At 33.9% G+C, this 16,127-nt stretch overlaps 1 protein-coding gene across 1 annotated transcript; it reads right to left on the reverse strand.

The window, feature by feature from the left end:
- Positions 1-8,355: 8,355 nt before the first annotated feature.
- Positions 8,356-11,351, reverse strand: LOC116133051 (pollen receptor-like kinase 4). The gene is made up of 3 exons (XM_031418712.1): positions 10,676-11,351; positions 9,751-10,431; positions 8,356-9,008 (listed from the first exon to the last, which is right to left on the reverse strand). Exons 1-3 carry the CDS (start codon positions 11,349-11,351, stop codon positions 8,356-8,358), a joined length of 2,010 nt encoding a protein of 669 aa, XP_031274572.1.
- Between the last annotated feature and the right edge of the window lie 4,776 nt (positions 11,352-16,127).

The following is a 16,127-nucleotide window of genomic DNA, read 5'->3' on the forward strand; positions in this document are numbered from 1 at the left end:
AGAATCGTTTTTTGTGAAACAGATATTTTCGTCTTTTATGACAAAAGGGTATTTTGGTAATCTCAAAGTGCAATTAAATTTGCTGAGTTGCCTATATTTAATTTTAATACTAAAATTAAAATTAGTGAGATTATATTTAAATATATGTTCGCATGTATTTAAATAGATTATTATTAATAATTAAATGTTAATATATTATTATATATTAATTGATATTAATTATATTAATAGTTAATTAAAATTAAAATACCAAAAAGGGCGTGTTTGGTTTTAAGGGTGAATTAGGGTTGAAGCTCATGGGTATCCCTTATTGGAATAGGGTTTTAATTGTTGCACTATATAAGTGCAACTTAAATTAAATCAAAGTATGATTATTCAATAATTAAAAACCCTAGCCACCCTTTTACTCTCTCTCTCTCACGCTCCGTTCATTGATTGAAGAGAAATATTCTTTCTCTTCTTGACTCATTGGAAAACCTTGATTCTTGAAGTCATCAAGAGGATCTAACAAATCCCTTGATAGTTCTGCGGATTGTCTTCGTGTGGATTTCCATGAGTGCGATCCTACATTGGATCAATAAGCGAAGAATCATGTGAACAGTGTTCGTGAGCGTAATCAAAGATATTCGGAGGAGCCTCCAAACAGATGTAAGCATTCTGAATCCTTGTATGGATTTATCATATTGTTGTAATGCAAAATTTATAAACACTATAATTTGTACCTGTAATATACTATATAGCTAGTAATTCTATAAGAAATATAAGATAAAATTTACTAGATAACTTTTACAAACATATATACATAATGTAAATCCGAAAATTCTAATTTTTAATTCATATATATATATATATTAGAACATTGATATACTTTAGTAACATAAGGTAATCTTGAACAGTGCCGCCAAACTCCACCACTTCTTGACGTCCCAGCCGATCGCAAATCATCTAGTACCTGCAAAACAGTAAATTAACGGAGTGAGCACTAATTGCTCAATAAGTAAACCAAACCACACTACTATGTTTCCTCCGTTACTCATATTCTAATTTTTCTTTTTCTCACTTTATTCTTTGATTATAATCTTCATTCTTTTTTTGTTTCTCTTTTTCTTATGATGTAATCTCTTTCTTTTCTTTTATGATTCTCTTTCTTTTATTTCTTCTTTCTAGCTTGCCGATCGGACTAGGTTGATGCATGGATTTGGAACCTTGGCCATGTGAGTGGGTACAGTCCTCATCTATATGCACTACTCACGGACTGTACAAGTATTGTATCTCTCTATTGTGGCCACTCGCTCATGGCGGTGTGCATGTAGGTATGCTCTACTGGATACAGTCCTCATCCACATACACTACTCACGGACTGCACAAATATTATATCTCTCTGTTGATGCCGTTCGCTCGTGGCGGCGTGTATGTGGGCATCTCTATCACTCACGGGTTCCCCATCGCAAAAACCTTATATCATAATATAATATAGAAAGAGATACTATGCACATTTCAACATGAATTTCCAAGCTATGGATATTCTACACTTGCATTCTTTAAAAACATACACTTTCCATATATGAACATATCATTTCATCAAATATATATGTTCATACAATCATTAAATAATCATAAAGACCACTCATTCAAACATGCTTCACAACCCTTTAAGCATCATTTTCATACTTGGAATCAATTATAGATTAGTAGACTACAAATAAACTTATAAAGTGGAAGCACTCTTGAGATAGTCATTCTGCACATGTTATATTCAAAAAGGCATATCTTGAGTTATACAGATTGGATTGCTATGATCTTGGTCTTATTTTAAAGCTTAGAGAAAGGGCTACAACTTTTATGTTTATGACTCAACCGAGTTTTACAGGTAAGATGCCCAAATATTACTCAGAATGTCATAGATTTGACAGGGCAACCTTGATAACATGCCTACTTTAAGGCTTTTCCATACCTATTTACCTCCACTTACTCTCTAACCTTTCCTAATCATTCTCCCCTGTGAAAATAGGTTAAAAGATCAATAAAATACATTCAAACTTCAAGTCTTGCCTTTCTCTAACCCTTTCCTCATTAGGGTTTAGCCAACTCATGCATGCAATTTCTCTTTGGATTTTCATCAAACACTTCATATGCACATGCAACTACCTTGTTGGCTACACTTCCACAACTCTCTAATTCAACCAAATTGTGAGCCAAAAACTCACTAATTATAGCATCAAACCTGTCTATTTCAACAATTCTCTACACTTCAAAAATTTCAACACAAAATCTTCCACAACTTTACCAAATCATCACATAACCACACACTACTTCCCATGGCTAGAATTAATACACCAATAAACATAAAAAACAGCCCATAATTCTCTCATACCATCACATACAGACATGCAAAAATTTATTCAACACATGTTTTGCTTAAATTAAGGTTCAAAGTAGGTTTACTTACCTTGAATATGTGAGATTACTTCCCTTTTGCTCTAAATCTCTTCCTCTTAGACCTAAATCATATAAAAACCATAAGAATTTAAACCTTTAAAGTTTAATCATACTCCTTTTGCTAGAATTTTACCTTAGGATGCTTGAAGATTGAAAATCTTCAAAAATCTAAACCAAATCCTATGATTTTCCTTTGAAGTTTAGTGAAGAAAATTGAGAGAAAAATGGAGTAAAGTGGCGTGAACAAGGGCTGGATATAGGTTAGGGTTTCTTCAAATAAAGCCTTATATCAATTAATATAAGCATGTGTTCCAATTTTGCCCTTGCACTTTCTCTAAAATTTCATCTATGTCCCTTAGTCAATTACCATAATGCCCTCATTTTTATTGCATTTTCCATGAAATTCTATCTCTTTTCACTCCTCACAATTTCAACTAATTTTGAGTGAAAATACCATTTTACCCTTAATGCAAGTTTAAGGCATTTTCTTCACATTTTCTCAAAATAACTTTAGCAAAAACCAACTAAAGGTATGAGAGCATAAATTAAATTACGTACCTCCATGTGGCGTTACAGTACCCAGATTTGGGATTAAGCATATGATCGGTTTTTATTTGTTTGAAATTGTATTTTTCCACTGCGTATACCCAGTCACATGCTTACAGATTACTCCCAACCTTTTGAGGTACACACTAATGCTTTTGACATTGCCATAGGAGGATTCTTAAAACAAGGAAAGCATCATTTAGCTTTCGAGAGTACAAAACATAATGAGACAGGGAGGCGCTATAAAGTCTAGAAAAAGAGATGACCGCTATCATACATTGCTTGCAAATTTGGAGGCATTACATGTTGGGGTCCAAATTATTAGTGTTGACAAACAATGTGGTAGCAAGCTACTTCAAAGTTAGAAGAAGCTAAGTCTAAAGCAAGCCGCAAGATGATAGGATTTCTTGGCCGAGTTCAAAAAAATTTAAAATATTTTTATAATGACAAGTTTAGCCTTAAAGACAATTACAAGAAAGGACATTTTAAGTTCCAAGTACACCCACATTTAATTTTATATTTTTATTGTAATCATAAACCTTTAACTTTTTGTATAAACCCTAAATCCAAATTATCGTAATAATTGAAACCCTTTGTTTCATGAAAAATTGTTATTAAAACCATGGAGAAAGCAATTGGACAATAGGAGCTTGAAATGAAATTTTAAGTTCCAAGTGCATCCACGATTAATTTTTTTTTATTTGTATTTTAATCTTAAACCTTTAATTTTTGCATAAACCTTAAATCTAAATTATTGTAGTCATTGAAATGTTTCATGAAAAATATTATTAAGAATAATACTGTGCGTACTAACGGATTTTACTAACCAATGTACTAACCTTTGTTAAAATCACACATAGTACTCGTACTATGCGCATGGTACCCGTACTATGCTTTAAGTTAGTATACGTTCGTACAATCCATTAGTACCCATAGCATTACCCATCGAGTGATGCTATGGGTACTAACGGATGGGTACTAATCTGTGTACTAACTAAAGCATAGTACGGGTACCATACGCATAGTACGGATACTATGTGGGATTTTAACAAAGGTTAGTACACTGGTTAGTAAAATCCGTTAGTACGCAAAGTATTATTCATGTAAAAATACTAGTTTTTAGATATTTAAAATTTGTAAAAACAAATACTTAATACTTATAATCAGATTTAAAAAAATTACAACGACGCACGGCCGGCCATATACTGTTAGTTGTGTGCCATTCCGTCAACTGTTGGCGGTGGTTGGCAGTGGTGGCTAACTGACAACAGTGGCTTGGGGTGGATGGGGGTGATTTTGCTACAAATGAACGTTTTATATGGCTGGGGTGTTTTAACAAAATTTCAAATATAGGGGGTTAAAAAAACGATCATAAAAATAATATTATATTAATATTTAAAAAAGAGGACAATTAGTAATCTATATAATATACTCGCTCATTTATCTTCCTAACCAAACATATTACTCACTAATTTATTCAAATAAACCAAATACATTTCTTAAACATTCCTAGTAATCTTCAAAATGAGTTATCTTTCCATTAATATAATATCCCTCTATAATAAAATATTATACGATCCAAACACTGTGTCAATATTAACTTGGTATCAGTATTAACTTAGGACCTATGCGGTTAATAATATTTCAAACCTCTATTGGTATCAGTATTAACTTAGGAACTTGTGCCATTAATAATGCTTCGTTTGGCTCACATTTGAGAATACTACTATTAGTATTCCCAATAAAGTTAAACAGTAAAATTGCAAAAACTCACAATATTATTCAACTTTTTTTAAACCCTCTAAAATTGTCAATTTAATTAAATACCCCTAAATATTTTTTTAGAAATTACAAAAAAAACTCTAGCAACCATATTTACCAGATTCCGGCCACCGCCGCCAAAAAATGGCTAGAATCTGGTATAATGGCACACTACCGGCTGAATCTGCCTGGTAGTGCACCGATCTAGTCTTTTCCGGCCAGATCCAAGATGGATCTGGTCGGAAAAGGTCAGATCTAAGACCAAAGATCTGGCCGTTATTAGTCGTCAACGACGGCCAACACATGGTCGTTGTTGACCATTAATAACGGCCGTATCTTTGGCCGTCGTTGACGAGCAAATACGGCCAGATCTAGTCATAGATCTGGCCTTTGTCGGGCAGATCCATCATAGATCTGGCCAGAAAAGGCCATATCGGCAAGATCCAGTCGGTCATACGCTGATACGACGACTCCGGCCACCCTTCGGCGGTGGTGGCCGGCTGTCCATATTTAATGGGTGGATTGGGGGTGTTTTTGTTAACTTTTAATGTTTTATTATAGGGGTTTTTAGTAAATAAACAAACTAGGGGGTGTTTAGTAAATAAACAAATATAGAGGGTATTTTTATTGATTTTCAAATCTTACATCGTAATACCTGTCCAATTCAACTTTTTTTAACTTTTTTTCAAAAACTTTTCTAAAAAGTGTAAAAAAGTGAACCAAACAAAGCCTTCGTTAATTTTAACAGGTATAGGTTAAATGTCCTTATTACCCTCATCCTCCCCAAACCGAACAAACCTAACCCACACCACCAAACAGCCTCCTTGTCCCCCTATCCAGACCACCAAACAGCCCCCTTATCTCTATTATATTCAAACAAAGTCACCAATTCAAGCACTACCATCACGGCATCACCCCCCATCCACTACAACCTCAAATATATTGGTCTTTTATTCAAAAAAAAAAATAAAAAATAAAAAATAAAAAATAAAAAACTATCAAATTGAAATTGGGTTAAGAAACCCAAATAAAAAAACAAACCCAAACAAAAACAATCTTAAAAATCCAATCAATCTCAATCATCACCAAAACAACCATTATAAACAAACCAAAATGCGTAACCACCAAAGTCCACACTAAACTGCTATTAGTTCGATTTGATGGTGGGATTTTTTTGTGTGTTTTCAGGTGTTGAATGGGGTAAACTTTTCTGGGTGTTTGGTTATTGAAGGGACAACTTTTGAGGTTTTTGTTTGGAAAATTGTTCTTTGCGGTGACGTGAAAACTAATTTTAAATGTCTTACTTTTGACTTAAGTCTAGAGCTGCAACCTTTCTCGAGGCAGGAACAGCGCTGGTAAGAGGTGGGGTTTGGCTATGGCGTTGATTTAGGGAGGTTGGGGTTGGGAAGGAAAAGTAGTGGGTGATGGCTGGGGTTGATTTTTTTTATTAATTTATAATATTTTAATAAAAAGTATTTAGGATAATTTACTCTTTTACCATCTCTCATGTTAAAACTAACGTGAAAACATTGACGGCAGGGTCCTGACTCCTAGCTAATAATGATACGGGAGAGGGTGCCATTGGATCGGGAGCAATGAGCATATAAGATAATGAGAGTAATCTTTATTTATTTTATAAAATTTTAATGTTTGATTTATAAGTAATAAAATATTATGAGAATCTTTTATTGTAAATAGTGTTTGTTGTTGGTAAAGTAGGGGGATAATCCGATACCCTCTCCCACCCCTAGGATTAAAACATTACCAGGTAATATGATTTTTATACCTATTTTGCCCTTACTTAAATACTATTTCAGATACAATTGCCTTTAAATATCTACCAAATAACAATTACACAACCCCTTTACATTTGAGAAACTAGTTAAAACACTCTAGCCACAAAAAAGTTTAAAAATTAACAAAATACCCTCAATCGCCAAAGACCACCGCCGGCCGTTACTCACCCCTGTCGATCCCAGATGTCAGTCGCCATAATGGCACACGATCTTGTGATCTGGCTAGTCGTGCGCTGATAAGGCCTTTTTTGGCCATGGATATGTGATCCATGGTCAGAAACGGCTAGATCTAGCCGTTTTGTATGGCTATTTCACGGCCAAAGATGTGGTTGTGAAATGACCACAAATTTGACCGTGTAATGGCCAAAAATTTGACCTTTTCACAGCCATATCTTTGGCCATGAAAAGGCCATAGGTCTGGCCATGAAATGACCATGGATTTGTGATCCATTATTGGAAATGGCTTTGTCGGCACACGGTCGACCATATAGGACCATTCATGAACCATTCCATCAACTATTGGGGACGGCTGGCAGTGGTGGTTGGCTATTGGCAATGGCTTGGGGTGGGTGGGGGTGATTTTGCTATAAATTAAAGTTTTATATAGCTAGGGTGTTTTAGTAAAATTTTAAATATAGGGGGTTAAAGATTCAAAAATAATATTATTAAATAATATTATATTAATATTTAAAAATGAGTGCAATTTAGTAATCAATATAACATACCTACTCATTTATCCTCTTAACCAAACATATTACTCACCAATTTATTGAAAAAATTTATTAAACATTCATAGTAATCTTCAAGATAATCTATTTTTTCGTTAATATATCATCCTTCTATAATAAAATATTATATGATCTAAAAGCCGTTGGAGGAAACATTGAGGGGTTTAAAGTAATTATACCTAATATAATACTTTTAAGGCACAAATTTGTTCAACGATAAATCAGGCCATGATATTGCCAACTCATTTGTGCCGAACCATAAGGCCCATTTGTACCAAATTTTATGCTAACCCATTAGTGCCGTACCTATTGACTGATGTTGGGCCTTGATTTTAATTTTATGCTTGGGCCAGGCCGACATAATTTACTATTCGTGTTACGCCGGCCTAGCACAATCAGTAACTTGGGCCTAGAAAAATGGACTGGCCGGTACAACACGGCCATTTTACATGTCTACTCTTCCATCAAAGCATCATATTCATAGGTAGAAAAGTGGATTTAGTTAATCAATAAATTAATGGAACTTCCCTTTGAATTGTTTATACAAATTAACAAACACTATTAGAATGCATAATTTCTCACATTTTATGAGAACCAAACACTGATAATAATACTTCTCGTGAAGTTTGTTATAGCATTTGAGTTAACCTGTAAAAACATTGCTTAGTTATTGATTTACATAATTCAATTTTGTTTGCCTATTAAGGCTGATCACCGATGGATAAAAATTATTTGCAGGTTGAGTATAAAAATTGAATATAGAAGGCATAACTTACCCAACAAATTAAAAAGATTAAAAAAAAAAAAAAAAAGGAAGCCATATAAAAGCCATGAACATGCATTTCTGTTCTTCCCTCTAAAAATATGTGAAGCCCTATCAACTAACTTCAACAACTTTACACAAGTCAATCCATAGGCCAACCACAAACACACCCTTTCCCTTCAATTCCAACTTCATGTTTCGTCCGGGATAGCACTGAATTAACCATCTTTATCTTTTTTCAATTTCATAATGTGAAGCTGCAATCAATATGTTCATAAATCTCAAAATATTTGTACATTCTTTTGATGTTCATTCTTCCCAATTAGCCATGCATTAAGAAAGATGATTCTTCCTCAGGCCTCACATTGCTGGTAAACGAATTCGCTTCTTGATCTTTAGAGTTTACCTCTTTTATCTCCTCAATCTTCTCAGCAGCCTCCTTCAAACTCATCCTTGTCTCAGCATCCTCATCACAACAACTCAAACCAATCTTCAAAAGATTTATCATTTCACTCTTGCTATGCTTCACTTCTCCCATCTCTGTATCGAAAACTTCGCTCAAAAGTTTCTCCTTTACCATTTGATTGACCCAAGTTGATAAACTTGTATCACTATCATATTGAGGAAGAAGATAGTTTTCAGGGAACTTGCCTGTAAGTACCTCAAGGATTAATATTCCAAGGCTCCATACATCGGATCTTTTAGAAATGCGGCCGGATCTTGTATACTCTGGTGACTTGTAGGCGAGCATGTATTTATGAGCGCTGTCGGGGTTGATCACGGGTCTCAAAGTATAATCTGTCAAAAGAGGCTTAAAGGATTTGCCTAGAAGCACATTGGATGATTTGAGATGACCATAAGGGAGAACTGGATTATGGAGTTCACTGTGAAGGTAAGACAATCCCTTCACCACGCCTTTTATGATTTTTAAGCGGCTGGGCCAATCGAGTCCTCGTTCGTCTGTTTTCTGTTTGGCTGCACAAAATGAAGTTAACCAACAAGCTCAGTTTAAGCGTTGCAATCATATATGTAATCATCTATATCTCTGTGTTTTCAAGTTGTTTAAGTTGAACAAGTAAAAAATAAAAGATCTCTCATAACATAATTAAAATTTTCTAGGATCTCCCCTTCCATTGTTAAATCAAAAGAGATATCATGAAAATAGGGAAATAGTTATACTATGCTAATTAAGACACGTTACATAAATATGCAACTAGTGTCTATGAATCCTATTACCCAAAGCTAAGAAAAGAGAAACAAAAACATTAAAGTAGGTGGTCACAATGGATGGAGGAAAGCTTATGTGGGACATTCACCATCTTGCTTTATTGACATGGTGAGATCATTCAATAAAATAAAGATATGTATGGTTAATTTTCAAAACTACCTCTCATGATGGTTGTTATTGATGAATGATAATGGGTTTTATAAATCATGGTTATAGATGGATGAAAAATAAAATTTGATAAATATGTAACAACACGTATCATTATGTCATTAGACAATACTCTCTCTACATTAACAAAGTAAGGTGGTAAGACTGTCTCATATAAGTATTTTTGACATAACTTATCATATAACATGATGCTTAGAGAAACTATTGTAATTTTTGAGTTTCAAACTTTTCTGGATACCAATTGACAAGAATGGAATTAATTAAAACATTTGGATTGGTTCGATTTCTAAAAGATAAAAAGTAAGAAATTTGATTAATTACCATGAAGTTTATTGGCCAAGCTACCATTCTCCACAAACTCATAAACCAAGAGCTTTTCCTCTTTCCTATAGTAGTAAGCCGTAAGAGGCAACAAATTTGGATGACTCAACCTCCCAATCCGTCTCATGTGCTCATGAAAATCATCTCTTCCAATCTTGTTCATTTGCTTATATCTCTTCACAACATACATCCGTCCACATAAACCGGTCTTGTATGAAGCACCAAAAGTCCCACTTCCCAAAACTTCTGCAGAGGATCTAAGCATATCTTGTAGATCAAACTTCTGTTGATCGTCTCTTACAAATGAAAGCCTCCCATAATCAGATTTCCTTGGGACCTCTACTACCTCAGGAAGGGAATTGTGTACCAGCCCTTCGTTTCCTAAAGAACTTGCGCCGCCCATTTTGCTTGAAACTTCCAATGATGAAACTCGATCCATTTGTGATTTTTGGTTTTTGCGAAAGAATATGATTACAGCTGCAGCAATAAGCGCTAATACTATCGCCACAACTATCACAATTATCACAATTTTTAGAACATATACATTCTCCTGGCTCACCTCTGCCTGCCGGTTCTCAGCCGCAGGTGGCGGCAGTGGCGGCTGTGGCTGGCTTTCGTTCTTTGGGGACGTGGAGGGTTGCTGGCACGCATCTAGAGGCTGCCCGCATAAATTTCTGTTGCCTGCATTGTCCCAATTAATGTCAATTAGAGTCCAGAAATATAATTTTGAGGAAAATAAAAGGTCAACATTAACAAGGAATTCGGTCTATCTGATATAGAATTTAAATATATTTTTTGTTTAAAAAACAAAAAAAGAGAGATAGAACACATTTTACGAAAATGCATTTGGCTGAAATGAATTGAAGTATTTTCGAAAATTCATTTTCACAAATCAAACGCTTAATGTTGAGCTAAGTAAATTCACCTGTAAATGATGCCGGATCCATTTTGCTTAGGCTTGCAGGGATTTCACCTTCCAATTCATTGTTGGACAAATCGATCATATTTAAACTATTCTGCTTAAAATCAGGAATCTTTCCCTCAAATTGATTGGCTTCAAGCCTTAAGTCCATAAGTTTAGGCAAGCCGGCAAGCGACGAAGGAATGTTACCTGAAAGTTTATTGTTTGCCAAATATAATTTCTTTAACATTGACATACCCTCAAATGCATCATCCGGAATCGACCCAGAAAAACCATTATTCGATAAATACAAAGATTTCAACGAGCCCATTTTTTTAATATCAGGAAGTGGACCCTCAAATCTATTGTTCATAACACTCATCATACGTAAAGAGTTCATTGAACCAAGAGAATCAACGTCTATCAATCCTTTTAGCCCCATATGCTCAAGTTTCAACCCCCATATGCTCGCATTCGAACAAAGAACACCATTCCAATTTGCATAATTCCAAGAACAAGGATTTATATTAGGACTCCAATTCTCGAGAGCGACTTTATCTTGAAGAGAATCCTTGAATTTTAAGAGGATATCAATATCTGATTCACCAAATGACGTGCCCCCGAATGGTATAATCAAAACAAGAACAACAATATACCTTGACGCTAGAATGTGCGCAGGCCTTGCTACGTGCGCACTCATTGGAATTCATGAAACGGGAAAATTGGTATCAATAACAAGTAGTAATCCCAATACAATAGAGTTTCAATGGGACTGATTTAGGGTTTGTAAAGCCAATTGAATTTTTTTTTGGTTTTTTTTTTTATTGCAAAAAGGGCGGAGGATTGAGAGAGAGTTTGATCCCAAGATGAGCATGAAAATGCTAAGAATAGAAATGGGTGAGGAATCCCTTAACAGAAGAACTCACTAAGCTTATTTTTCTTGTGTGCCAACCAAAGAGAATAAGAGATTTTGTGTGAGCTGTATGTAGGAGAGATCTAAGGAAGGCCTTGGAATATTGCTGATGCTATTCTATTAATAGAGTCAAACTAATGTTTGATCAATAAAAGACTAATTAATTGTTAACGCTGAACATATACACCTTTCAGATTTTTAGTTAGTAATTAAACTATAATTTTAGTTTGAATTAGCCACTGCCTAGTTAATTATAAAGTAGACACGCATTTAAATACCATTCTGGTCTTTTTTCTGAGGGGAAAACAAATTGTAGAATAAATTTCATGTATGTCTCATTAAAGGTCAGTAAAATCTTATCTAAGATTTCTCGTGTAGTTTAAGGAGTTATATACACAATATCATTGTAACGAAAGTAGGAAATTTACAAATAAATGATAAATGATGTATTTGTGATCATGAGTATTACTCCCTTTTCTAAACAGAAAGTGTTCATCTCTTTCTATTGGTTAGATTATATCAACTCTATGATGACACAAATTTCAACTTTTGATCTGCTTCAATCTAACGGTGTTCAATAAAAAATTATAAGTAGTTATTTCCTGTGCCATTTTATCAACTTTTCAACTATTAGATTATAATTTATGAATGAAAATTAATATTTATTTCAAATTAAGTTAAAAATTTAAGTTACTATCCCAAAATATTTAACTTGCCCTCCCTCGACTCACCCTAGTTATCACATATTGTATAAAGAATTAATGGAAGGTCCATAAATTTGTGGTGCCCCTTGTATGATGACCGAGATTTGTGAGCTTTTAAAAATATAATACCTTACATAGGAAAGTAAGAGTTGGAAAAATTTAATTATGCGGTAGGCTTTAAAATAAGAACATAACCTAAATCATGCGGCATGGAATCATCAAACATCATCAAACCAACAAAGTCTACGGAAGTATTACGTTTAATAACTACTAATCATATTAATCGCAAAGATGAATAAGAGGGAAAAAAAATTCATCCATAACATAAAAAATATTTTCTGGTATGGTTAATGAGGTACTAGGGGTGACACATGTTTTGACACACCCGTTTTCTTTATCTCATTGTCTTCAAGGATCTCAACCCGCGAGCCTGCTTTGTGCACTATTAATTAAAACTCGTTTATGACATAATTATTAATCATCTATGACACAGTTATTCATTCAATGGTCTAAACATATCATAAACAGGTTAAATGAATCAGGTCCACAAAAATTTTGGGGAGAAATTTTTGTTTTTTGTTTTTTTTTTTTTTTTCTATAAATGAGTAATGTTCATTAAAATTAGGGGAAAAGAGTATCATTTTTCGTAAATGAGTGTCTGAGTAAGTTGTTAGGGCACACCAAAACCTTCTAATAGGTAGTATTCTTCGAAACATCCTGGAAAAGTTATGGGAGAACGACATTTTCCCACCCAAGGTTTGGCAAAACTACACTTTCCCACCCGTCAAGTTTCAAAATGACACTTTCCCACCCTTCGTTAGATTCTGTTATATTTTCTGTTAATATTTTACTAAAAAGATGAAAATACCCTTAAATATTTGACTATATAAATTTTTATTATTTTTTAATTAGTTAAAAAGTCAAATATTAAAAAGTCAAAAAAGAAAAAATAGTTAGCAGAGTAATGCTATGAAATTGTTTAAAGTTAAATGACTTTAATATTTATTTAGTTATTTATTTATTTATAATGTTATCAATATTCCATCACTATTATTCAATAACTGCTAAATTTATTATGTTTTTCATTTTTACTAATTAACATAGAAAATCAATATTCCTAATTAATTAAATAAATAAAAGAAAAAATACATCTTTACACTTGAACTAATAAATAATCAAGTAAAGATTTTGACTTAATAAAATTTGTATTTATAATAAACTAATTAAGAAATAAACTATTTAGAGGTAATTTCGTCTTTTCAATCAAATGTTAACAGAAAACACTAATAAAACGTGATGAAAGGTGGGAAAGTGTCATTTTGAAACTTGATAGGTGGGAAAGTGTCGGTTTGCCAAACCTTAGGTGGGAAAATGTCGTTTTCCCAAAAGTTCTTAGATATTGAAGTAATAATGTTGAACACTCACCTGCCACTAAGCTTTATACTTTTAGGTTAGAAAAACCTCTTTCCTTGACGGAATTCCCTTGACAGATTTAAACGACTATGAACAAGGTTTGGCACTTTCAGACTCTTAACAGTCATTGATGTTTTTTCATTGTTAAGGATTAAAATAATAATAATAATAAAAAAATAAAAGAATACTGGTCAAACCTCTCAGGGTTGACCATATAAATTAAACCCTAACCTTTGAGAGGTAAATTTGTTAAAATCAAACCCTAGGGTTATTATTTTGGTGTTTTGATATTTTTTGTGTTTAATTGATAATACTAGTGGTTAATTTTGGTTATATAATGCAATTTTGATATTCTTTTCCCAACATTTTCAAGGACTTGTAGCTAGAAAGAAAGCAAAGACCACGTACAGGATTGGAGACTAAGGATTGAGGTAAAATTCTCTGACCAATTGTAGCCTTTTTATTTGAAAACTGTTAAGGATTGAGATATAGATTTAAGTTTAATTACAATGAAAAATAAATTGTCGCTTTTGCATTTTGATTGTTTTGTTGACGTTTGTATGTGAACGAGAATGTTTATTTTCTGATAAAATTTTCCAGTAGCCCACAGTGACTAAATGTAGATTGTAATTTGACTGAATCATTTAATTTTAGTTGAGTTTCGTGAACTGGCAAATTCTTGTTTGTTTCTTCCTACTTTATGACATCTTATGCTGTTGATATAAAGAAGTCCAAACATAATTGCAGATAAATTCTTGATTCCAACAAGAATAATTGATGGTAAGTAATCGGGCGGAAGCAAGAAATTTGTCGGTGTGGATAGCTAAGTTTGAGGTGGGAGCTGCTGGGCTAAGTTGGAGGTATAACATAGACTTTATTTTTTTGTTTCTTTCATGCTTGAAGAGGCCTATAGCATAGTGAGGCCAACGATATATCTATTGAGTTAAATTATAGCCTAACTGGAAAGAATTCATTTCTATGTATATATATATTTTTTAATTAAAATGATCTAAGATGACAGCATTTTTTCAAGGTTTACCATAAATTACATTTATCTATTACTTTTGTAGTTCTCATAAATTTTTTATTTAGCTTATGCATTTTTGATAATCATTTACAAGTTAGTTTATGTGAAGGCAAATTTGGACGTTTTAGAATGTTCTAGACTAATTAACAACTGGAAAATATTTTGAATTATCTGTGATGTGTGTGGTGGATAATCTCTGAATCAATCTTTTATGAATAGAAGGAATATTTGGTTTGTTTATGTTTCGTATAGCATCATTTTCCTATATATAGATAGTTTTATTATTAAATATGGGAATAAAATTTCCCAGGTACGAAGGGACTTTATATACTATTTTGAGAATATTCTGTTTAAATTGTTATGGTGATATATTGATTTTATATGTTTTGAGACTATTGTGTATAAATTATTAAATATTGCAGTCGTCTACATCTGGACGGAGAATATTTGAATAAATAAGGACAAAATCCATAATTAGCACATTTGTAATTTATGCATACTTAATTCTATTGTCTGCGGGCTTGAAATGAGGAAGGTTGTCAATGGACAAAATCCGTGCTAGAAATTTCATGTTGGGGGAGATAGAGATAGTTTTTATTCAAATGTGTTATGCCTGGGAAAACAAGGGCTGACATAAAAAGTCACGTGATGAAGTGTGACCTGCTCCCGTCAGAATGATAAGCGCACGTCAGGCCTGCTAAGCGCCTTGGAGCTCCCACGTGTCCGTTTCCCTGCTCCAAATCGCGTGAAATCAGCTTGAGAAATGGACAATGGGACGTAAAGCTGGATTATGTCCTGACATTCACACCAACCCAAGGATTTAATGATGATTACACGCATTCTACTTGATATAAAAAGAGGAAGACCCCTTCATTAAGGGGATTCGGCCATTTTACAATTGAACTCTCTCTCTCTCTCTCAAACTTTGTATTTACTTTTCCAATCATTTGTAAGTCAGTCCGCTTTAGCGACCTGACCCACCATCTTAATACAAATCAGTGGACGTAGGACTTGCTACCTTAGCATCCGAACCACTTTAAAAGCTCTCATTGCATTTATTTCGTATTTTCTGTCCATAATCACGTGTGTTTCTTGACCAATCAACGTTGCGCACGTGTCGATTAGTTGGTGTTAGAATCAAGCATCAATAGTTTGGCGCTAGAAGGAAGGCCTGATTTAGCGTTTACCCTTCATCAGGAGAATCTTCGACCTACTGGTCCTACAACAACAAATGGCCCGCCAATCTGAACCTGAGCAAGCTAATCAGCGCGCTGAAGGAGTCCCCTTGACCCAAGGGGATACCTCCTCCAGGGTACTTCCAGTTTCACAAAATGCTGCGAGGGATATCCCGACAGCTTCGCAACTCGACCCCGCCATTAGAAGCTACCTGGAGAGGTTCGACAATACTCTCCAGACGGT

This window comes from Pistacia vera, unplaced genomic scaffold, assembly GCF_008641045.1.
Source record: "Pistacia vera cultivar Batoury unplaced genomic scaffold, PisVer_v2 Contig265, whole genome shotgun sequence".
NCBI lineage: Eukaryota > Viridiplantae > Streptophyta > Magnoliopsida > Sapindales > Anacardiaceae > Pistacia > Pistacia vera.